The 26114-nt window shown below is 37.2% G+C and overlaps 1 protein-coding gene and 1 long non-coding RNA gene across 2 annotated transcripts; both read left to right on the plus strand.

The window, feature by feature from the left end:
- The first annotated feature begins 254 nt into the window (after positions 1-254).
- Positions 255-26114, plus strand: LOC122360026 (syndecan-2-A-like). Its single transcript, XM_043260315.1, has 5 exons — positions 255-580; positions 20563-20674; positions 22703-22872; positions 23196-23328; positions 24284-26114. Exons 1-5 carry the CDS (start codon positions 521-523, stop codon positions 24445-24447), a joined length of 639 nt encoding a protein of 212 aa, XP_043116250.1. The 5' UTR covers positions 255-520; the 3' UTR covers positions 24448-26114.
- Positions 2395-17412, plus strand: LOC122360029. The gene is made up of 2 exons (XR_006252757.1): positions 2395-2528; positions 8343-17412. It is a non-coding gene; the product is annotated as an uncharacterized LOC122360029 (long non-coding RNA).

Genomic DNA, 26114 nt, shown 5'->3' on the forward strand with positions numbered 1-26114 from the left:
GAAACCGTCTTGACCAGAGAAAAACAGCTGCGTTTAACTAGGACCAGCTAACTTACCCACGCAGCTAATTTCACTAACGTTTGCCTGAAGTCTGCCTCGGTTGTCACACACAGACAGCACTTTGATCAAAACGTTGTTCATGTTGACAGTTTACTAGGTTTTAAGACAAAAACCTCTTACTGGTCCGTATTCGTCAACAGTGACGCAAAAAACCTCCCCCGTCTCTCTCTCTCTCTCTTTCTCTCTCTCTCTCACTCTCTCTCTCTCTCTCATCCTCTGTCCGAGCAAAGCCGCGCTGCCTCACATGGACCCGAGACTTTAACATCGCATCAAGACTCTCTCAGCAGTTCCTTTTCGGAAAGACGAACGAGAAGTTCGATCAGGTGGAGCAAAACGCCAAATACCTCTTCAAAAGGATCTTGCGTACGCGTTTCAGCTGAACGAAGAGAGCGGCTGGTTTGAGGAGCGCGGACGAGTGCCATCCTACGATTTCTTTGCGAAAGACTTCTTAAGAGGAATAATGAGGAACATTTGGATATTCCTGACACTTTCAGCAGCCGCGTGCTTGTCCAGCGACAAGGTGAGCTCTTCTTCTTCTTACTTTTTTTTTTTTTTGGATTGCGCACTACGCGGCGTATAACCTAAACGCGTAATGTTGTTACGACGGGCATGTGGTGCATAACGCACGATTTCGTTCGTTTAAATCACTGCTGATGTGCATTTTTTTTAGTTAGTACATCATGAGGGAGGATTTGGTCCTCGCAAGATTTGTTAAACGGGTCGTGATAATAACATGATGCGCATGATGTTAGAGTGGTGATGCTCATCGTTTCACAGGGATGTCCAAACGTCTGGAAAACATTCTGAAGAGATCCCGGAGAAAGTCACAGCGCACTTTAAACATTCATGATAATTGCATTTCCATCTCAGAAGACTCACTTGAAGTTTCATGTCACTTTATAAATGCATCGTCCTCCCAGATCTCACATTCAATGTGTCCTCCTGAGACAAAGTTTTAGTCGAAACCTGATCTCCTCCAGAGGGAACCTGAATGTTTCTCGGCCAGTTTTACGCTCTAAAAAATTCAGATGGGCTGACTTCTTTCGCTTCTGAAATCGAAAACCACCGTAGTGTCACAAATGAAATTCAGATAAAGACGTGAGTAAACGGTTTCAGGGCTCTGAGCCCTAGAAGAGAACTATGGGAGTTTTTGTTTTGGCCGAGAATTTCAATTCCTCCTTATCAGAGTTTGTTCCCATCTGGTTGTGAGGGAACTAGACTTGCAAAGCGACGCAGTCCATCGATTCCCAATTGCAACACTGCTTTCAAAGTGCTGTCAAGCAATTCGCAGAATGCTCCAGGACGCGGATCCGTGTGTGTTAATTACCTTCGGCTCTCGACTGTGATGAAGCAATAAAATCAAGCCACCACAGTGTAATTTTACAGGGAGACGTTTGGAAGCTGGTAAAAGCCTTTGAGCCGGTCACGCTCGTACCTTGCCTATTGATTCGTTGTGTGAGCGAAGCGGCTGGCCTCATGTTTTACAGTTCATCCCGAAATACGGTTTTCTCTCTCTCTCTCCTTTTTGCAAACTTTTTAGTTCGACCGTGATTCAACAAGTTGCGCCACATCTGCAGTTTTATCAGTGCTACTCATAGTGATGCTCATCTGTCGTATTACCCAATTTCTAGTTCATGGAAAGCTTGGTGATCCGCTTCGACGTGTTGGCATTGAAATGAGGAGCTGAAAGGTTAATAGGTGACTTCACGATTCTTAGGGGTGAAGAAATTACTAGTGAGTGGCTCCTCCTTTTCGCTTCATTCCCTTTTGAATGTTGAAAACAGTGAGCATTCACATAAAGTCTTCAAAGCCACAAACAGTCTGGTCCATCTTGGAAACATCCACAGCGTAACTACAGAACGGCCCCAAATGCAAAAATAAATAAGTAAAAGTCATAAAAGTCCAACCGCCTTCGTGGCGAACAGCACCGGTGTGACTAAGTGCTGATAACAGATTATGTGAGTGCCCTTTCTTGTTGTGCTGTTCCACTAAATAATGTCATCGCAACATGATGCAACCAAATATTAACTTTATCCATTGCCAAGACAACATGTTATGACAGACGTATGATGACTGCGCTGACGCCTCATTCATGGACGTAAACAGACTCCCACTCAGAACACCTGTGTGCACTTCTAGTGAAGCGAGTGTCTGAACAATATTTGTGTGCTGACAGCATATACAATCCTGGGCAGAGGAAGTCATAAAACAGTGTGTGTGTGTGTGTGTGTGTGTGTGAGTGTGTGTGTGTGTGTGTGTGAGTGAGTGTGTGAGTGTGTGTGTGTGTGTGTGTGTGTGTGTGAGTGTGTGTGTATCTGTGTGTGTGTGAGTGAGTGTGTGTGTGTGTGTGTGTGTGTGTGTGTGTGTGTGTGTGTGTGTGTGTGTGAGTGTGTGTGTGTGTGTGTGTCTGTGTGTGTGTGTGTGTGTGTGTGTGTGAGTGTGGAAACCGGAACAGAATGGAATCTAATGTAAGTCTGATCTGAATTTCTTATCCCCTTAATTATTTTAGCAAATGAAACATATTTAGGGGAAAGTTTTTTTCTATCTATCTATCTATCTATCTATCTATCTATCTATCTATCTATCTATCTATCTATCTATCTATCTATCTATCTATCTATCTATCTATCTATCTGTCTGTCTGTCTGTCTGTCTGTCTATCTGTTTATCTATATATCTATCTGGCTGTCTTTCTATCTTTCTATCCATCTGACTCTTTTTCTCCATGTCTCCATGTCTGTCTGTATAACTCTGTTTATACATTTTAGACTGCAACAGACAATCATTACGGTGAAAATAATACATAGCCGGGGGAGGGACAAGTGAAAAAAAAAGCGAGAGATAGAGAGAAGAGAAACTTTAAGCAGAGGTGGTGAAAGTGTGACTAACACGTAACAGTAAAACTCCACAGCGCTAGCTACTAAAGAACCCTTAATAAACTTAAAGACAGGTCCATTCAGAGTTTCCACCAGCGTTCTGGCCTCTTTGATTCAAGCTAATTTCAATTATAGTCAATTGACTTCACTTTTAAGTTTAATTATGCGGTGAATGCATGAAGTCCTGCAATGAGATTGCCGGAATAAAAGCTGTAATATCGGAACACAAAAACAATTTTTGAAACATTATTCTGTCACATTGTGGTGGTGCATTAATATAGAAGCCAAAAGAGCATTATAGAAATAAGTCCAAGTGCTGTTTGTCCATACTGAAGACCAATTTAGCATCTGAAAAGAGCAGTGTGTCTGCCAGAGGCATGTGGTATTCTCATCTGTTGTGGGTGTGCTTTCGGAAACACATCTGTATTTGCTGTGTACAGAGTTTTTTTGCACGAAAGAGAAATGTAACACTGGGTAAATTTGCTTGCTGTACATGTCTGTCCACAGATTTATGTGGGTTCCACTCGCAGTTCTAAATCTGGAGTGTTGTCAATCAGTGCTGTGTAGGTGTTCAAGTATTTGTTCTTGAAGGCCATACGGGTTTTATGAATTACGCCTGCTATAATGAGGCAATGGAACGTCTGTCAGTCTGTCCGGATCAAGGTGAGCGGGCCTGTATTTGTCAGAGATCAACTGATAAAAACAGGGAGGATATTGTCTCGAGGTGATTAATGGTTTCGTAGGTGTTTCTCTCCACGGCATGCCAGCGTGTTGACATAGCAAAGCCTGCATACCGCAGACAGATTAGGCCGCTGTCTGCAGTACTTTGGAGGAATGCGTCGACGCGAGAGTCCCCGGTCCCGCGTAAATCCCATAGATGGATGTGCTTCTTTTGTCCAGAATGCAGAAACATTCATGCCAGATGTTTTATGTACAAGATGCAGATGTTCCTGCGCTCTCTCCGTGGGAGTAGCTTGTGCTGTGTGGAATACTAGTGGCGAAAGCCGTAAACAGAGGAAGTGTGAGAACAGCTGGGTTATGGGGCATTTAGCTATTTGCTTATGAATCCCTCCGTGTACTTTTTGTGCAAAATTCGATTACGTAATCCAAACTTACGTGTAATTGTATCATGTCAAATGAATGGAAAAATCTTTGAAAAAAAGCTAGTGCAGAAAGTTTCATGTTTAGTTGCCAAAAAATAAATAAATAAATAAATAAATAAATAAATATATATATATATATATATATATATATATATATATATATATATATATATATATATATATATATATATATATATATATTCTTAACAAATATTTATCCTTAATTATTTATAAAAATATTATCTTTTTAATAAAAAACTAATTAAAAAAATCTAAAAAACATTTATAGCTTGTTAATCGTTTACACATTGCGTAGCAACATATACATCATCAACGTCTAACAGCTGTGAAGGGCTGTTCGTGTGCATATGATCAAATATTTCAAGCTATATTTGGAAATCTCTCATTTGCACAGATAATTTATTACGATCTGTCTCCTTTAGATTACCAGCAACATCCTTAATGAGCACCACTGTGACTATATATTCAATATTTGCATACCGTCTCATTTATGTTATGACATGTTATGTTACGTTAAACCCCACGTTCAATAAAAAGTGAAGGGTTTGTGGACTTGATTCAGAAAAATGGGCATTCCGTACCAGAAAGGAATGCCTAAATAGCGGTCAGCTTTACGGCCTATAGGTGATGTCCAGCAGTCAAGAATAGTTGTTTAAGTAGAAAAGCGAGTTGTTACATTATGATAAAGATTAAAAAACAAAAGCTGACCTTTTTTTTCGAGCCTCATTCATCTGGAGGCATTTTAACATGTCAAACCCGCATCGTGAGAATCCGATCACACATAATTTCAGCCTTTGAAGGAAATCGGGGGGGTATTTAACATATGGTAGAACCACAGAGCAAGTCTAAAATTGGTTGGCCATAGACCTCTGGGTACTGTGATGTTTCGCAATCCCATTTTTTTGCCTTCAGATTTGTTTTGGTGAACCTTATTTAGCTGATAGCGGCCTGCAGACGGAGGGCACGACCACGTAAAGATACCTCAAGATAGCGAGGCTTTCATGTGGCCGATCAGAGTTTAAGCTGACATATCATATCACAGTGCTTGATCTGATTTTATTTTTTTTTTTCCCCCCTCTACCTATCCCTCACATCCTCAGCCTCTCTCTTCGCCTCCTCGCTTCACTTTTATCTACCAAAGCAAAGCTTGTTTGGAGTTCGAGGCGTATTTTTAGAAACAAGCTTCTTTGATGGGCCACGCGTCTGACGGTTTATATTTCGAGGTTGGTTTTTACGTGAATTTTGAGATTCCCACAGCATATTATTCAAAGAAGCAGCGATGTTCCTTACAGGAGTCATTAGCCGTAAAAGAAAATCATAAATACCTGCAGGCGATCAAGTGCACACTTGGGACTAGAGTAAAACTAATGATCTATCCCCTGTTTTTGTTTGCCCTCCGCAGAAAACGTCTGCACGTTATTTCCTGTTGTGCGCCTAAATCTTCTACCCCCGAAGTTTTCCTCTTTTAGGAGATTATACTTTTCTCCTTTTAGAAACGTCGGAATGCGGAAAACGTTTTACAGTCTGCAAGATTCACGAAGGTTCGCTTTGATGCTGACTGTGTGACTGCTCTTTTGGAAAACGCGAGAGAAGAGTCCAACGAAAAACTCCACCGAAGTCTGCTCGGTTTTTAGAAGCAAGCAGTAAATTTGAGCCCGGTTATCCTTCCGGAGGGAGCTGCTTTGGCCGGCCTCCAGAAGCACAGACGGGGAGGAACGCTGCTCAGAATGAGAGAGGCTCATGGCTCAGATTTGTCTTTTTTTTTTTTTGGAGGCGCTGATCAACTGCGCGATGTCAAGCTGTGTCGTTGCAGCAAGTGCATTTTTTTGCATTAAAATGTTATTAAAAAAAATGTAAATTTACATTTCTCTCGACGAGGTGACACAAATATTTTCACTTATTTAAAAATAAGTTTAAAAAAAGTTAAACGACGCGTCTACGATGAACGTGACTTCTTCACAAGAAGTATTTTTGCCAAATATAGTCAAAACATGCATTTTAAAAACGCACAGTTCTTGAAGAGAAAAAGAATTGCTGATACGTTTATTAAAAAAGTGTAAATAAAAAAAGAATTATAATATTTCTACAAAAAATTGTAGTATCATGTGTATGTAATTTGACAATGCAAAGTCGTTAATGTGTAATTTGTCAGTGCCGTGTGACTCATATGGTGTGATGTAATTATATTTATTCATTAATATTTCATTATATTTATAAAACATACTTTTTGTTTCGCAAAATGTAGAAAAAAGGAGCATTTTAAAAATAGTGATGTAAACTGAATTAAAATAAATCTAAACTAAAATATATTTACATGTACGTTATATCCATATAATACATTTTACGTGTTATGTAAAGATATTTTTAAAAATATATATGTGCATTTATATATACATAATACATATACGCAGCACACACATAGTATATAAACTAAAAGTGTTATTTTGGAAGCTTTAAAATGATCATATTAAACCAACGTGATTTCAAAGACTGTGTTTTACCCTAAATGTCTTAAGTTAAGTTAAAAAAAATGACCTTTAAGGTGGACGCTCTATTTGTCTCTGACCTCACACCTGACTTTATGACTGACGTGATTTATAATCTGTACAGATTTTGCCATCTGCCTGCTTTAAGTCGCTGTATCAGTTCTAGATTTGAACAGATTTACTGTATGTGAGAGCTCAGGTGCGTTATGCGCCGTAAATCAGTGGTCTGAATAACCAGGTGTGCACTTCATGACCCAATGGGTTACCTGAGCTCCCCAGAGAACTGTCAAATAAGAGCCCACATGAGCCCCAGGTGTGCGCCGACACAATGGTACACACTGTGTGGAGAAATGGGAAAACGAGGAACGAGGTTTTAAGTTACTGAAAGACAGTATGCCGTGGCTTTCGAAACGATCGTTAAAACGTACAGCCAGGCAACAACTTTACGGTGCTTCACATGACGTTTATGATGTTTTGCAAATTAATTGCAAGTTGAAGAGAGCGATCAGTGGTTAGTCTAACGCTCGGTAAATTGAGTTTACATTCATTAAAGCGAACTCGTGAAAGCCAGCGACTTTGGAATGTAGAGATGCCTTAAAATCACTAGCTTCTATATTTACATGCTGTTAGAAGTTGAGAAGAGCCTACTTAGACCAGGTTATTGGGTGGACCGTTCTCACATTCGTACAGTATATGTGTTTTTATGGCAGCACGTGTGTGTTTTCACCTGTTCTCCAGATGCAGTAGACCTCACATGTTGTTAAACCTTCATTTTTTCCCCTTTCTTCATTATAACTCAGCAGTCTAGAACAATATAGAGGTATAAACCCACCGAGCTCATGCCGTTTTCCACTAACAGACTAACGTTGATGTCCCATTACATTTTGAAAGCCTTAGAGGCGAAAATTCAGCGTTTATTATCGCGATAGGCACATTATAACATCATAACATGATATACATATAACAGTTGTCATAAAGCTTGGGTTGGTGAGTTTTTAAAATTTTTAATTTGATTAAAAAGTAAAAACAGTAATGTTGCTAAATATTATTGCAGTTTAAAAAGTGCCTTCAAAAAATAATTTTACATGCGTATTTGAACGCTGCTAAGTAGTTCTGTTTTTTTTTTTTTTAGGATTCTTTAAAGAATAGAAAGTTCAAATGAATAGCATTTCTTTGAAATAGAAATCTTTTGTCTCATGATCAAATAGTACATCTTACTGAATACAAATATACATGCTGAATGAAACTATTAATTTCTTTCAAAAAAAAGAAAACGGACACCTTAGTGTCTATGTAAAATTAAAGCACATGAACAATATCCAAACTATTTCTGAATCCTATTTTAAATGGTGATTTTGGACTGATGCAATAACATAATTTATTAAACTAATTCTGAGTATTGAGCTATTTTTAATGCTTTAATTTCAATTGCATAGATTTCCACCGTTGCAGTGAAAAAATGTCTATACAAGTTTTAGTGTTAACTTAATTATATTTATAATTAAATAATACTTATAATTAATTTAATTATAAGGCGAAATTAGCTGGCGCATCTAATTAGACCCATTCAGCCAGTTTGTATTATTATCGATAATCATCATCTATTTAATTTTTATATTTTTTTAATGATTGTTATTAGAAAATAATTTTCTCGTTGTTGTTTCTTTGTTTCGTAACCTAACCTTTTTTCCTTCCTTTCCTTTTATCCCCTCTCCTGCAAACCTCATCTCCACCCCTTCATTTCTCTCGTTCTGTTTGCTTCTCTTCTTTTCCTGACGGCACCTGTATTTGAGAAGGCATTTTAGGAATACCAGACATGCCTGTGGTCTGAATGGACAGTATTCATCCTGGTTCCCACTTTTCCATCCAGCTTATTCCGGACGGCTATGGCAACCTGATGGACGTTGCTGTGTATGCGCAGCGAAGCGTGAGTGTTTTTAGTCTGCGCGTTTGAATCTCTGCAGCTGGCCAGGCGTTATATCATGTGTGCGTTGAGAGCTCAGCCGGTCTGGGGTTAATATCATGGCCACAGCTGCGTTCTCACACTGCCCAGCAGACCTGATCATTACCGGAGCTCTGGAGCCCTGACACATGCACACTGGCCACAAATCATCCAGTCAATCAGAGCTGACAGCGACGCTGTAGTGTGAAGCGCAAGGATGTAGTCCACGAAACACAGCAGCTATGCGCCGTTTAATTATTACTATTTTATATTAGTTTAAACCAAATGTAAAATACGTTGACATTTACTCATGACATAATGTCCTTTGTGAAAAAGAACTGTGCTTAATTGTTCGGAAATGTGAGCTGATCGTAAATGTATATACTGTATTAAAAAAACATAATATTGGTGAAATAGAAGGCCATATAAAGTGCATTCTGTAGTACAGTAAAAATAATAATAATAATAATAATAATAATAGCTTTATTTTCTATAGCACCTTTAAATGTTACTTCTGTGAATAAGCAAATAAAACATCGAAATAAACCCCATAAAAATGCAGAATAAGCAAAATAGAAAGAAAACGAGCAATAAAAACTATTTAAAAAAATATAAAAATATTTCTGTTTTGAAAATATCGGGAGAACATTACATCTTTTACTTTAAAGAACACTTACATTTGTTGCTGTTTTCATATTTTAATTTTGAATAACGTTACTAGGCATGTAAAGTACTTTAATAAATATTAAAGAGGCGTGCTATTAAATTTTACAGTACAGTTGAAGTTCCTGTTGAATTCTTAATAATCATAGTTTAAAACTAACTACGTGCATAAAAAATAAAAAGCTCAGCTAACTGCACTTAATATAAATTCCACAATCATAAAATTTTCATTAAATTGCAACTAAAATGTCTTAGATTCTGAAAACATTACATTACGTTTACAATTAAGCATATATGCATTTTAAATCAAAAGTGTACTATTTCTATAACGTGTACTCTATTTAAAGTCCTTCCTTTCACAAGGTGATCTTTTTTATTTGCAACTCGTTTGCCTTTGTTCATTTTGTAAATGTGAATATAATAAGCTCTAAACGTAATTTGTCTCTTCACTCTTCATTAGCCTTTCAGCCAGTTATTATTTATTCGCCACCGCTCAAACGGAGAAACATTAAAAAGGCTTTTTTCCCTTACCGTTTCAAGGTGTCGTTTTCATTTACTTTGGCGTTTTTTTTTTTTTTTTATACGCGTGTTGTTTAAGTTTTTTTATGCATTCATGAGCAGACAGAAGAACATCTGTAGCTTTCAAAACATTCAGCTCATTAGCCAATAGTCATTACACGGTGTCCCACTGTTTCTCTTGTTTTTCTCCTCTTCTTTTCTTTCAGAGGTTTTTTTTTCTCCCGTAAAATTGATTCTGATTTTTAAACTCAATACAAAAGTGTCTGACTCAGATGTTTCTATTGAGTGTCTTGTGCTTTGGCGTCATCTTGCAGTTCGAATGTGACATTTAATGAAGCAATGGCTTGAAAGATGAAATGCCCTGAAAGAGGAGGTTGGCAGTTAGATGAATAACATTGCCACCGTATTTTATACCAAATGTATAAAAGACGCGCATACATATTCTAATACTTTAACTAAAGGCTTTACATTGCAGTGGCATTCTTCATTGCATATTTATGAGGTCGAGATCAGGCATTAAATGCTTGTCCATCTGTGGAAGTGCCTGTTTATAATTTAAGTCACCTTGATTGTTTCTCCCAGATGCTGAAAAAATGCATCTGAAGGAACGAAGCATTATTTAGTTCATAATAGGCTTCCTTGCACAAAATCGTATTCTTGATGCCATCCTTGTCTCCCATCAGTCCCATTTTAGAGTTTTTGCAAGCAGCTTCAAAGAAGTAAACAGGAAAATAATATAATAGAATATAAAAATGGAAACTCAACAGTGGAGACAGATCAAATTCTGCGGCGATGCAATCATAAAATACAATACTAATGTCACTATTTAGCTCGAGTGAGTCGATTCGGATTCTTCGCGATATCTGCTTCTCTTGATCATCAGCAATTTTTTGGCCACTGGATCATCCTGAATTTAATGTGTTAGGACCAAGCCTCCATAAGCTAACATATTGTGGAGTTTGCCAGATGTCAAAGGTTTAAATTCCCCAATCACATCCTTTTGCTTAAATCGATACAGTTTCTGCGCGGTGGTTTACTTAATCTTCCAACCTGGCAACCATGTGTATGCACTCTCTCTGCACTGCAGAGCTGTAAAATCCTAGCAAAATGTACGTTTTCTGCCCAAATAAGAGTGTAATATAGAGCAAACCGTACACGTAGATTAAAAGTACAACAATTGGTGATAAAATGTCATTTAAAAAAATAATACTAAATAATTCTGATTAATAGCTTAAACGTTATCTTGCAGCCCTAATAACAGTGTACTGCTTACATACATGTAGATTGATTATCGGCCAAGTAATAATTCCAATATTTCAATTTATTCTTCCATGTCCACTTAAAAGGGTCTTTTGATTCATTTTTTAAATCCCTATTTTAAAATCCCATTTTTTTAAATCGGGCTTCTGAGTTCTGAGCTTCCTGTCAGAATAATTTAGATTTGCACAAGCCACTCCCACAATAGTTGATTGGCAAGGCCGCCTTACCCGCCCTGAGTGAGCTGTCAACAGTTAGACATTGTGTCGATTAACGTCCTTTTCAGTTTGAAGGTAATGCGCCGATCCCCGATCTAAATAAATGCATTTATGTTATGAATTAGCAAAATTGCCTTTGCTGGTTAGCCAGTTTACCGGCTGAAGTTTACAGCATGCTGGTCACTTCGTGGCATAGAATGGCTTGCTGAAAACAAAGCTGATCTTGACGGAGTGAAAAAAATACACTACCATTAAGAAATTTTAACCAAAATATGTTATGTTTGCACAGTATGTATCATTTTGGGATATGTTCATTTAAAATATCAGAAGAGTATGTATGTAAACAGTTTGTCGACCGATATATCGTCAAGGCTGACATATCGGCCAATATTTGGCATTTTTAAAACACACGCGTTTACATTTTTCCATTTGGCCGATATGTTTAAGGCGGGACTTTTATTTTGATGTTGCTGAGAAAAAAAGCGCCTGAGCACTAGTTAAACAAAGTAGTTAAAATATATATTAAAGAAGCATTATAACGATTATAATATTAGCAGTAAAAAAGCAAACATTATAATACTTGTCGTGAGCATTCAGCAAATACGCATTTATTTCACTTAAATCTTTGAATTACTAATGAAAATGTAAATTTACAAAACTTGCAAACTTAGTTGAATCTAGCTGATATCTTGAGAAGTGTGTGTGTATCCTGGTTGTGTGTTCTCTGCGTGACGGTCTGTCCGTGTGAATTAAATGCTGATGGAAGAGGAGTTCAGCTTCACATATGATTTCATATTATGCAAATTCTTACATTTTACTTAAAGTTATATTATCGTAATATCGGCTATTGGCCACCCTGCTTTCCAAAATATCGGCGTCGGTCTTCAAAAAGGCCATATCGGTCAACCACAAGTGCAGGCTTTGTATTTAAAATGTCTCTTGATATATACCTGTAATTATTGATTATTTAATAGACACAATTCAGAAAACTAAGCTCAAGGTACTACAGAGGATTTTTATCGGGAAGTTAGCTTCACTTTGGTTTGTTTGACCAAAAGCCTTTAACATTTGGATTATTTGATCACATGTGTTAATTGTCAAGATCATCTTCATTTATATATTTATATATTAAATATCATTGCCAGAAGTAAATAGTTAAAAGCTTGTTAAATAAGTTTCTTTCAATCTATAATTAAAAATCTACAAGTTTGAGTTAGAAACATTTACAGGAGTGTAAGTATAAATACAATGAGGCTATAATGGTGAACTATTGAATAAATGAGTTTTCCTTTTCAACAACCTCTATAGCGTAATAAAATATCTCATCATTCACTCATACATTTATATGTTTAATCTATCAGCTGCCATTATGTTTTGCCGCAGAACAACGTTAGCGATTTTAGCATTTAGCATTTTCTGCATCTTTGCAGGACTGCAATACTAACACTGTACAAACTCTCATATCTTTACCAACAGTGCGAAAGTAAATAGCACATAATAGGCAAAGTACTGGTACAAAGATAGATATCCGTTGGTTCATTATGTGTCACATGGCGAAACATGCATCGTCGCTTTCTAACCACTATTTTCACACTCCAGTGTGGCTAGCTACAGATATGCCATTTGCTAGCTCTTTTGCAAAAGTTACTGTATTTTTTTTTATAAATATTTTCCGTGTGCAATATGTATCAGGTGGCCTATAAAAAGACTGTAGGCGATCCGTAGGCATGGATTAAGGCTTCATTACCCAGAGCAAAAAATCAGTGCTAAGTCCCATTCAGAATTAAAAGTGTGAACGTTTCTTAACCCAAGGTTAAAAGCGGCCCGGGGGTTAAAAACGATGTTAACCCAGGGTTAATCGCGGTGGGAAAAACCTTTAAGTGTACTTTCAGCTAACTAGTTATTACAGACTTCGATATGCAACATATAGGTTAAATGTAACCCCATGGGTAAATCTTAAAGTACTGTACTGTATGTCTGTTAATTAAAGCGAAGCAGACGGCCGAGGTCACACCGGATTTAGCTTTGTGTCCACGGGTAATTCGCTCTGTACTCGTGATCAGAGAGAACCAGAGGGGATGTTGGCACTGTCTGTGTTTTCCAGCGGGAAAGAGGGTGGCTTCATGGCATCGTTGTGTAATAGGTGTCAGTCTGAACTAGGAAAACAAACCACGTTTTCCTGCGGCTGGAGCGGAGCAGCAGACTATGTGAAATTACACAGCCAGGCCTCAGGGGCATGGAGAGGAATTTCAAAGGAAACACAGCAGTCTGCTTCATATTGAGATTACATTAAGGGAACCGAATGCAGTCTGGAATGTGTAAAGGGGCCGTTCGGAGTGTAATAATCATATTAGTCTGGCAGTGTGAGCTCCAGCTTCACCCAGCAGCTAAAAAAAACCCTGCTTTGTCTTGTGTATTCAGTGTCTTCGATTCAGTCTCTAAACTGGTAGTTTTCTCTCTTCTTTGCTGTATTTTTCTCCTTTTCATAAGCCTGTTAGCTTCTATAGCCGGTGCTCTTTTATGTTCATCCGTATATATGCATTCCTGACTCACTGATTCCATTTATTTTTTTTATGGTAAATAGGACCACCACAATGGTGTACCCTCCTTTCAAACAAACAAATTCAACCCCTGGTGACTCCCTGAGGACTGTGCTTGCAACAAATGCACTTTGGATTAAAGCATTAGCTAAATGGCAAAGATTGACTTGCGTGTTTGGTAAATAGTCGGTTCAATAAGGCCTGAAATGTTAAAGTACACAAACACTGGCGTGAATGCTTGACTAACATATTGTAGGTGAATGTTCATTTTGAACATGCATTGAACATCTGTTGTGTTGCTATGTAACTGTGCCAGTAATAAACCTCAATATTCAAATGGATGGACTATTTAAGGTCTGTGCCATTAAATATGTAAAAAAAAATAAAAAGCTTGTTTAAGTCGCATTTGTGTTCATGAGATTCAATAATATTTCACATGTTTTTCATTTCTAAATAACAATTAATTTTTATAATTTTAATAAATGTCAGTGATGCAAGTGAAGATGAAAAGAGTGAAGATGAAATCCACACAAAATGAATTATATTCTTAAAAAGAATGGATTTATTATTGACCAAAACGGCCCCACTTTATATTAACTGGGCTTAACTACTGTGTACTTACATTTAAATTAATAATTTAGTAGAATGCACTTATTGTATACATACTTGTCTTTTAAGTCGTAGGTATATTGTTAGAAATACCTATATTTAATTACACCTTCATATTTACACTGTTGACCCATTCCTTACACCTTACAAACCTGTATCTCACCTCAACAGCAGCCAAAGTCTTTTATAATACAACATGACCACAATGAGTACATTGTACTTAGTTTCTGATGCAAGTACATATTAATTAAAGTCACCTAATATTTTGTGACCAAAAAAGTTTTTCGTGTGGTGTAACCATCTGCGTAGACCAGGGACTCCCAAGTACAACCATTAGCTGAAAATTCATTGTCAGACAGTTCTGTCAAAGCAAACAAATCCAAATCAAGAGACAGCAGGGGTAAACAAGGAATACAGGTTATGCTAGGTAAAGATAACACTCATAATTGCAAAACAACTACAATTGGTAAGAATGTGTGCTGAAGTGAAGCCAAACAGAATATGGGGGATAGTAAAGTGAATTGAGAACAGTTGTGGGAGAAGATGGCATGAAGCAAAAGTTTCAGGTCATTATAGTACAGGGTGAGTTAATATTCAGGGGAGAAAGACCTCATGTAGAGAGGAGTGGTGGTGTTACGACTGGTGAACAATTCGGCACCATTGCGGAAAAGAGGAAAATTACAGCAGAGAGGACCCCTGCAGACCCTTATTTGTGTGCCCAGTTCAGATAATTTCATTTTTTTTGACAAAGTTAGTTCAGGTTTTAATGTGTTGTTACTCCTACTAAGTTATTTTTCTGTTCTTTGTTTAGAGATAAAAAAGAAGTTAACACACAGATACACAACAAAGCTAAATATCAGCTCTGCAATTCAGCACTCCGGTCCAGTAAAGTCAAGCCATCGTTTTTTTTAAATAGCACTTTATACAAAAGATTGCTTTAAAAGCAGCTTTACAGTATTAAACGTGACAAAAGTGTTGCTTTCAATTAGAGCTTTTTCTAGCAAGTTCACTTTGATGTATTTAAAATGCATTATTATTATTGAAATACAATACAGTGCAGTTTGTAGATCCAAGATGGCGATTATTTTGATTATTATCGTTATTATCATTATTTTTATGTTGTGTACCAAAAGTTAAGATTGAACCACTGAAGGCAGATGGACTATTTTGACGGTGTCTTTCATGCTTATCTGGACACTGACAGTGTTACTTGGCAGTCCAAAATATCCTAAACTGTGTTCAAAGGAGGAACAAGGCTTTTAGGGGTTTGACGCAACATGGGGGTAAGTGATTAATTTCGTTTTTTTATTATTATGCGGTGGAATAAGCCTAACATTAGCAATTTAGACAAATATAAAGAGCTGTTTCTCAGTCTGAGTTTGTCCATACACCACCCATTTTACAAGATGTTGTTGACTCGAGAGAAATGGCTTATGGAAAATAGCTGCATTTACATTAGCTAGCTCAGTTTACCGTATTTGTGTATTTTGCACCGTGTCTCTTGTGGCAAGAGTGTGAGGGAAGCCTGACTAGACTTAATTAATCAGGTTTTCACGGGGTGTGGAAACCGACGGAGCCACCTGGAGAACTGCCACCGGCATTCAGCTTCTGTCACTGTCATTCTCTATGTGAAGGACAAATGAAGTCATATTAAAATCATATTAAATTACAATATAGGTGTAGACATTTTAATGCTGGCACGGACAGCGTTCTAATTTCTTGGCCCGGTTGCTTCCTGTCTTTGAATTATTCACGTCATTTTCGGTCGGGAGTAAATGTTTTCCTTTTATGTACTTTAGACCTCTGCTTGCCAAATCCAGCATATGTGTCAGTGCGTTCTCTCTGCTTTCAACTCTGCCACTTGGCAGCTGCCTACAGCTGGCTGGACACTGTGTGTAACATACGAGTTGGTGACGGTGTGCTGAGAGAGAGAGAGAGAGAGAGAGAGAGAGACACGGTGTGCTTGGCGAGGGCTGTTTGAGTGAGAAGAGTGAGCTGGTTGTGAGTTTCAGAGTTTCCTGTCCAGCTGTATCATTGGCACGGGCTGAAAGAGAAGGACTCAGACCCTCGCACAATACAGCACTTGTGTTGCAGTCCGGGAACTCAGGAATGCGGCTCTCACCTTCATATGGCTGACAGGAGTTTGTTTTGGAACGAGAGATATTATCCAACGCACTCGCTCGCTCGCTTTTTCGCTTTTCCTCACTTACGTCTCTCTCACTCTTTCATGACCGTCCTCAAAGTAAAGAAAATACAGTGACTTCAGCCTGAAATCTGACATCTGACTCCTCCACCTGCAGTAGTTTCTTTCAGTTCGTGATTTTTTTTAGTCCCTTTTATCCCGTTAGCAATTTTGACTGCAGCTCTTCCGAGCATTCCCATTCAATTAAACGCTAGGAATTTCTAGAGACCTTCCTAAATCACTTTATCCGTTCATTAAAGCCAGTTTTCATGAAACACATGGGTGTGAAAATCACAGGGATCAAAACCTTTCTCGCTGGAAGACGGATTAAGCAACAGACTCTCACTTCATATGAGAGAGAAATGAGAAAAAAATGTATGCCTGGGTTATTTTAGGATTTGATACTGGTGATTGAGTTTGACCTTTAAAAAATATAAATGTCCTATTTTTATGAATCAAACCTTCCTTATGCTCTTGTGTTATGCTATGTTTGTAGTTGATTAGTGTTATACTTAAAGTCAATGTAACAGAAGTAAAACATAGCATCTTCCATATTGTAGTGCATTTAAAATAAAGATTCAAAAGTTTTTCACACAGATGCCATAGTGGAACTATTTTTGCTTCCTCAAAGAAGCTTTTAGCGAACATTTCTTAAAGTGTCCCTATTATGGATTTTTTAAAATTACCTTTAATACAGTGTGTAACACAGCTCTAATTGAAAACATCCTGCAAAGTTTTAAATCTAAAAGTGCACTGTGTGTAGTTATTGTCTGTCAAAAGAAAGAGTCGACACTAAACCATTAAAACGAGTCCCAAGCCATTTCATGTTGACATCCACTTGTTGGTCTTTTAACGTTGGTCTGAATGAAAATGCTAATTCATTCTTTGCCACTAGATGCTGCTTTTTGGAGCGTTAAAACCTCACAAGCACTGCTTTAACTGAAATTGACCAATCATCTGCAGGAGTTTGGAAAAATTAATTGTTGAACGAATAATTTTGGAGTAAAAATCTATGCATATTGTAAGAAAATGAAAGTGACCTTGCATGCATGTCAACCTGTAGTCAAGGTCTCCCAAAAATAAATTAACTTTTCTTACGTGGAAAATCTTTCATATCTTTAAATAAATATGAACTTTTTTTAACCCATTGTGGCACTTTAAAATAACCTTCTTTTTCTTGGTGTGAAGAATTTTCTAAAGAACCTTTTTCCAATATGAAGAACTTGAAATGGAAAGGTTTCATGGATATTAAAAATTTTCCTCGTAACAATACAATGGTTGGGATTGGTTCTATAAACATTGCTTGTTGATTGAATAAAGGTTAGTCGATCAGAAACTTTCCATTTAAAGCCAACGTAAAGTTAGTATTCTGTATTTGTTCGCATTGCATAATTTCATAATCACATGACATAATTTGTGTCATCAGCACAGACCTGTGTGCTCCAAATGGCCCACTATGCATTCAGCTTATGCTCTAACATGTCTGTCTGTGTTTAATGGAGGATTTAGAGGCACATTTATAAGACTTAAGGCCATTGCAAACCGAAACCAAAATTTTTGTATTCTTTTTCATAGTCATAATCCTTTCCTGTCATATGCTTGTTACGGATGCAGAAACACAGAAAATCAAACCTGATCCGAGGCAGTGTGTTAACGTGATTGACAAGGGTCATATTTATTTTTCAACGTGCAAAAATGTCTGACTAAAATTTCAGAGTCTGTGTGCAGTGACTTTAAGAATATCATACTTGACTTGGATGTTGGTATTCACATTGAAACCAACCAGAAGACATTAAACACACTAAACATCTGAGCACCTCATCGTCGCAACACGTCAGGAAATGCATATCATTGCATCTTAGCACAAAGGCAGTGACTTTCAGACAAGCTAACACAATTTACCATGTTTAATATTATGTTCTAGATGTGGAAAAAAGAGAGAACAAGTAAGATATAGTGAAAAGGGGAAAAAAGTGCTTTCCAATATATTTTCATAAAATGTGCTTCAAATGAACCTAAAAATGTGCTTAATAAGATAACATCTCAATGAACTGGAATATGATTAATTGATTCAACTGACAACATTAAGGTACATCAACAGAAGTAGTTTTTGAAGGTCAGATCAGGTATAAATAGCTGACTCACCCTTCAAACCTGACTTTCTTTCTTCTGTGGAAGATATTTTGAGAAATGTTTTTCTTGTCTATACAATAGAAGTCGATTGGGCCCAATGCTGCTTGGTTCTCAGCGTTCTTTAAAATGTTTCTTTTGTGTTCTTCAGAAGAAAGGATGCGATGTTTCGAACAGCATGACGATGAGTAAATGATGAGAGAGTTTTTATTTTGATTGAACTATCTGGATCAGGTAGAAATAGCACTTTACTGCCTGTCCTACACATTTTTACTGAGTAGGAAGGCATCAAGGCACACTCAAATCCACTGTTTGTGTATGTCTACAAATAAAAATGCAGATTTTTGTTTTTTTTTCCTAGACATAAGCATTGTAGTCGTTAAACATTTGCAGATATGTCTAAAGCACACGTGAATTTGTTCTAGAATCATTTGAGATGACATTACGTTGCCTTTGAAGTCTGTCTGCAATCAATTTGCTTAGGAACCTCCCTATAAAAACACTGGCTGTTTAGTCATTGACTGTCTGGACAGCTGCCTTAGGTTTCATACACAGCCCTTATGTCACTCAAGTTCGATTATTGTAAGCTGTCGAGGTTAAACATGCTTTTTGTATCCCGTCTTCCTGTGTGTTCTCTGTCACAATGAGCAATGACGCCTAATGAAAGCCTTTGCTTTGTGACTAGACGTTGAAAAATGTGAAGAGTCAAACAGAGGCTGATGTATGTTTAAGATGTCCTGAGTGGGACCCATGGCTGATCACAGGCTGATCACAGGCTCTGGCACTCAATGGCTTTATTTAGTCTTCCATTGGCTTTCAAGTCCCGTTTAATCTCCCCCTCAGCGCCTCTGAAGACAGCACCCGCTCCATCCTCCTGTTATTGTACAAGCTTTGAATCCAACCCCTTCGTGCTTTCTGGGTTTTTATCCTGCATGAGTGACCACTATAAGATTGAACCTTATCACCTGAGTGCCATTATTTATCATCCAAGTGAATAGGAGGATTCAGATTGCACACAAAGGTGCTTGGAGTATTATCCAATCTCATTGTTGGGTCCATTGGCGCTCTTGTAGACTTTAATCAAATACACACACATATACAGACAATATCGGTGTTTCATTTCATTGTTTGCCCTCCACAATATAAGAAATACAATCAAACATAGGTGCACAAAGCGTGGCCTGCTGTTTTTGTGACTGGTCCTTCTTGTGGCGCATTGTCATATGCTGAAGGGTTAATATGGATGGAAAAGATCAGAGACGGCTGAGCCCGAGCGAGCATGAATGGTGAGGTCTTTGGGAGAGGACAAGGTCACTGGAGGATGTGATACCAACACGGCGAAGAAGAAAGGGTCATAGGTTTTGGAAATAGACATTGGTCCATCTGCCCCTCTGTCTTGACAACAATGATAGCCTCTTGCATTTGTTTGCTAGACCGTGTCTTTCCGTTTGTGCCCCCCTCAACCTTGAAGTATTACTTTAGAGCGATAAACCTTTTGTACCTCCACAATGTGTGGAGAAATGACAGATGCTGACTTTTAGATTGTTTTTAGCGCCTTTTTAGTGGGTCAGAGAGCTTTCAGAGAGTTTTCTCCTGAGGAAGAGAATCAAACATTACTTTCCTTTGAGGTAGTTTCCAGGGAAACAGAAGTGGGAGGAACCTTGGGCAGGCGTATTTGTTGTTTATGTCTTGAGCATAAAACAAAATCAGCCAGGATTTTCTTCTGGGTGGTTTAGAAATGGAATAAAGGGTTTGTTTGATATGTTAATGGTACTTAAGTGGTATACATTTCTTTTCTTCTGCTTTTCGTAACTGAAGATGTCTTTGAGATCATTTTATATGTGTAGAAATGGCTGAATATTTTTCTTTGAAGAACGTTCACTAGAATTTCAAACACTTTTCAGATGAAATTGGATGTTTTGGCTCTGAAAGTTCTGCTTGTGTTTATCTGTGTAGGTACTGGTCTCTGCTCAGTCTCCTGCCTCAACCAGTGACATCTATTTGGATGACCAGCAATCCGGTGACTACCCTTTAGATGATGATGACTTCACTTCTGGTTCAGGATCAGGTAGGAATTATTCATATCAGACCGGAAGATTCTAAAAATGCTAATTTTAGTACTATCAATATAAAGCAGCCCAGATCATCAGACATACAAACTCTGAGCCATGCCTTTATACCTTCTCTGAAGTCCACACTTTCAAGACATAATGGTCCTAATGTAGAGTAGTAGTCTGCTTTGGGCCCTTCTGAAATCTAAAATGACAAATAGGACATCAGAAATAAAAACAGGAAACTAGCATGCAACCATACACACTAACTGTGCCATTTGTAATTGGGCCACAGAAACCCATGGAACGGCTGTTTTGGCTTGGTCCAGGAAGTAGCCATCTGTAGGCAATCCAATCAAAAACTTTGCAACCGCATAGAAATGACCTGGCATCCACCTAGAACACCCTTGTGTTGTGCCAGCACTTAAACACTGGAAAAGTCTTAGCTAATTAGAATAGTATTGTTTATTCTATAATTACTAAAGACAAATGATGCTATTACATGCTATTTTGCACATTTTCAGCATTGAGTTACGGACTTTTAGCAGAGCACCTTGTCACCTCATTACCTATTAAATTATGGACTAGAAAATCGTTTAATTAAGTATTTATAATCAACCCAGAGAGCCAGTTTTGTTGTGTCTAAAGGTTGTGTAATGTTTTGGTATTAGAAGGGCTGCTAGGTGGTTGCTAGACAATGCTGCCCACCCTGTGAGCGGACAGATGTTTCACCTGCAGTCAAACGCGGTCAGCCAAGACCACCATGGTCACTCAGCAGATGTCTGCTCCATACAGAAACTCTGCATTATTAATAAGTCATTTCTCTACCTCTTACTGCTGTACCACAGTGCCTTGTACCTGGCACAATTACAGTGCAAAATGGAGAGAACGGTTGAAATATTTATGCATTTTATATATTTCATCTGTCTCTCTTGGAAACACTTTAAGCACAATAGTGCTGATCTTGCATTCCCATTTTCTATGGTTATATTTATACAGAACTCAAAGTTCAAGAAAGAAGGAGGTTTGGAGCATTTAAACTAAAGCTCAGGCCACTGGGATGCCATTATAGTCCCATCAGACCGTAACGTCATAGACGTGAAAACCTCATATTTTCAAAATTGACTTACAAATGACTAGTTGCATAATCAGTCTCGAGAGAACCCTGTGGGATCAGGCTAGTTTCAGGTTTACTAGACGTGTTGCTTAGGGGCCATTCAAACAGAATGCATTTTTGCATTTTAAAAAGTGAGATGGAAGGTATTGGAATGAAAATAACACGAGGTCTATAGAGATGCTATTTGAAAGTGGTTTTAACATGAACGCTGTGTTTTTCGATTGTGCGAAATGCTGCAAAATATGAATAATGCGAAATGGTCAACGGTCAAACATGTCCATCTGGCGCATGTAAAATCAGCACAGTGGAACAAAAAACACATTTTGTGCGAACAGATATATAAAACCTGTTCTTGTGTTCTTACCATCCCGATAAAACTATTAAGTAACATCGTACAAACAAGTGACGAAAATAAACATGGCAATAGACAATAGTTTCATTTCTTGATAAAACGGTTAAGTGAATTATTAAGTGATGCTTTCATGTTCTCATGTTTTCACACTGCATGACTACATTTGAAATAATCACAAAAAAGTCTTAATTCGCATTGGTATATTAGCTTCAATAACCAACAATACATTGTATGGGTCACATTATGTTTTTCTTTTCTGCCAAAAATCATAAGGATATTAAGTAATGATTATGTTTCATGAAAACACTAAATTCTCTACTGCAAATAAATCAAAACGTATTTTTTGATTAGTAATATGCATTCCTAAGGATTTTCTGAACCCTCAAAAAGTTTCAAATACTTATCACATCAAACCTAAATTATTCAGTTTTCAGTTAATGTATAAATCTTAATAATAAAAAAAGACCCTCGTGGCTGGTTTTGTGGTGCAGGGTTACATGTAATATAATAGAATATAATAGAATAGTCGAGCCATTGTATTCTCATCTTATTTCTTTATTTCTCACATCTCTTTAGGCTCAAGTGAAACAGATGACGATGAAGACACTTCCACGGTAATTGTGCGGTACCCAGAATTCAAAGCGGGGTCTACTCAGCAGCCCGTCTACAGCAGCAGCCCCAGCTCAGAGTCCTCCTTTTCCAAAGAGATGGACCAAATCAGCATAGACCCATTCATTGATTCAGAGGTGCGGTTCCTTGCCCGTTTCAGTCATATTGATTCTGACACTATCAAAGCTTATGCTGACTCCCACTGCTCACGAAAAACCTGCACCGCCTGCAAAACCGTGACAAAACGTGTGATACTTTTGATATTGCCCCTTTTTGACGCTTACACTGACCTGCTGTCTCTCACAGTTTTACTGAACATTACTGTTATGTTGGATCCTTCAATCTTGTTATTGAATCTCTTCACTTTTTCCGACACTATCTACAAGCTCAACTGTTTTTTGTGTCAGCAATTTCGATGTTAAGCTGTCTTTCTCTCTCTCCCTCTCTCACTGTTTTTTAGATCTCTGACAATCAGACAGAAAAGCCCCAGGTCACTGTTGAATCCACCAGCTCACCGAGTGTTGTACAAGAAGCTGACCCGCTTCACGAGGTTCGCACAGAAAATCTCTTCCAAAGGACAGAAGTGCTGGCAGGTATGTTCAAAATGAACAACATACAAGAGCGTTTCTTCAGTTAGGTGAACTTTTTAGTCCCCTATTAAGATTTGAGAGCTTTAAAAATGCAATTATTGCAATTTTCACAATTATTTTTTAATCACTTTTTCATTTTGTGGAGTATTTAAAAGTTCATTTGCAATAGGGTCTCTATTTTGACGAGACCTTTGAAAATATTTAAAAACTGCAACTGTACTTAGCACATTTGTCTTAGACCTTAAAACCATTAAGTTTTAATATAAGGTTTATTTTTTATCATTATTAATTTGGATTTATGTGTACAATTTTACCATTTTAACAAAAACAGTTTAGTTTGTTTTTTTCTTGCAAAATAAGTTGACATTTGGTTATGATGGAAATGAGAAATAATTATGTGCATATTTATGCAAGTGTTTCTAGAAGAGTACCAGTTTAAAGACTAGTAATATAATTAAAATTAATACATTTGTTAGAAAATCGTTTTTAATTTTTTTTTAATGAACTGCTGTTGACCTGTGGTTGAAAGTTCAAGGCATATCCATTTTGTGTTTGTGTGTGTGTGTAAAATAATAGTATTAATAATAATATAATAACAATAGTGCGTCAAATTGAATAATACATAATCACAAGTTATTCAAGATTGATCAAGGACATAATCAAATCTTTATCCCAGTGCATAAATAAAGATTTTCTTTTCTCTGAAGTAGTCAAAAGGAGTATCCACAATTTATATATATATATATATATATATATATATATATATATATATATATATATATATATATATATACTGCATCTGTGTGTGTGTATTGAATATTATTATTTTTATTATTTTTGTCTCTATGTCACATTACGTAAGCATCCGTAAGTTTTCGTTGAAGCGTATAAATATGATGTGTACTTGAATATGATTTTAGAATTTTTTTTTTACATTACGTCATTTTTATTGGTGCAGCTGTTATAGCCGGCGGAGTGATTGGCTTCCTGTTTGCCATCTTCCTCATCCTCCTTCTGGTGTACCGTATGAGGAAGAAGGACGAGGGAAGCTACGACCTCGGGGAGCGCAAACCACCCAGCTCAGCCTATCAGAAGGCTCCGAGTAAAGAGTTCTACGCCTGAACGACCAACCATTGCCAACAGTAACATCGTTATAACAGCCACCTCCACTCAAGGAGTAATGGTGGATCGGTAGCACATCGAGGGGATTTTTTTTTTTTTTTTTCACGGGGAACCTTTACTTATTTAAAAATGTAACAAAAAAGTAATTTTGCTTCACAAAGCCAACCGGGGCTTGTATTTTCTTTTTTGGAATCAAAAACTTCAAAGATTGTTTCTCTATGGGTTTTGAAAACAGTTGTTGTCAATGTATGAAGGTAAATCATTGCTCACAGGTTTTAGTCATTGACTACTTTGTAACAGTAGAGGTACGTTTTATTAAAGAACAAGACAATTCTGGGATGCAAATCCTGGGTTATATCTGATACCTTTAATTTTCCACCGATCACATTTCAGTAACTTATCTCAGTGTGGAATTTATGAGTAACTTCATTTTCATCTCATCATTTTTGCAAAGGGGTTTTCTCCCTTGGCTTGTGCCATTCTGTTCTTCAGTCAAAATGAATGTTTGTATTTCCGTCTGGCCGATATCATTCAAAGATCACAAACTGTTTCAGAATGTTTAAATGTATTTTGTTATATTTCATGTTTCTAATGTAGTTGGTACAGTGTTAAGTCCCTAAAAGTTCAAATTCTACTTTGCCAGAAGCCAAGAACACATTTTTCTGTAATCGTTCTCTTTATTCGCGTTAACACTCACGCAGGGTAAAATCTCTTAGAAAAATAAGTTGTACTTGACTGTACTTGACTGAAAGTCTGCAACATCACCATTCATAGCACTGCAGTCATTTACTTAAATTATTGAAATGACTTTAACCATTGTGCAAGTTTGCATTGCGCGAAAAAGCGCATCGAGGTCAAGAACGTTTTGTTTTTTTCCACATAACTATTTGATGCCCACTTACCCAACGCTTGGAAGGAAAAAAATGTTCATTAGAATAAGATATGGATTTTTTTATATGAATTCAGTCTTCGTTATGAACAAGCGGAAGAGTCCAAGAATGAATCTTCCATGACAAGTTAACATCATTTATCCAGTATAAGTCGTCAGTATTACTGATTTTTATGCCCACACTGTTCTCAATCAACACATTCTCAATGTTCACTGTTGACTGGAACCCTAATGAAGGCCATTTTTCTTGATTTCATAATATTATCCCTCATGCGGAAGCAGCTTTTTGCTCTCTTTTTTGCTCTCTTACGTTTCTGACTCGAGCATATTCTGCTGAATGTCTCTGACCTTCCAAAGACTCAAACAGTGTTGTTAACAGTGATGTCGATGAATAACATGTATCACATCTGCTCATTTTTACTCTCTTCATGTGCATTTCCATTTCTTTAAAAGGCCTGACCATTTAGAGTCAACGGCGTCTCTGTATATGTTAATATACAATAATTTATAGAATATAATTATTTATATACTACATATTATATGTAATATGTTAGTTAAAAAATCTATGAAAATGTATATTCACAAATGTTTTAGAAGCCCTTGAAGTGCCTACTGTTCTGAAACAGTTCTACAGGGATTTGAGGACATTTGTGCATCGGAATGATGTTAAAAGCTGGAACTGGTGAAATGTGATGAGTAGTAATGTCACAGAAAACAGAAACAGTATTGTATTTCATAAAAAACACTACTGAATAAACATTTTCTCATGGTATTTTAA

Source organism: Puntigrus tetrazona, chromosome 16 (assembly GCF_018831695.1).
Source record: "Puntigrus tetrazona isolate hp1 chromosome 16, ASM1883169v1, whole genome shotgun sequence".
Lineage (NCBI taxonomy): Eukaryota > Metazoa > Chordata > Actinopteri > Cypriniformes > Cyprinidae > Puntigrus > Puntigrus tetrazona.

Coding starts and splice junctions, on each gene's coding strand:
- LOC122360026 (XM_043260315.1), top strand. CDS start 521: ATGAGGAACATTTGGATATTCCTGACACTTTCAGCAGCCGCGTGCTTG. Junction 20,675..22,702: donor CACTTCTGGTTCAGGATCAG/GTAGGAATTATT, acceptor ACATCTCTTTAG/GCTCAAGTGAAACAGATGAC. Junction 22,873..23,195: donor ACCCATTCATTGATTCAGAG/GTGCGGTTCCTT, acceptor ACTGTTTTTTAG/ATCTCTGACAATCAGACAGA.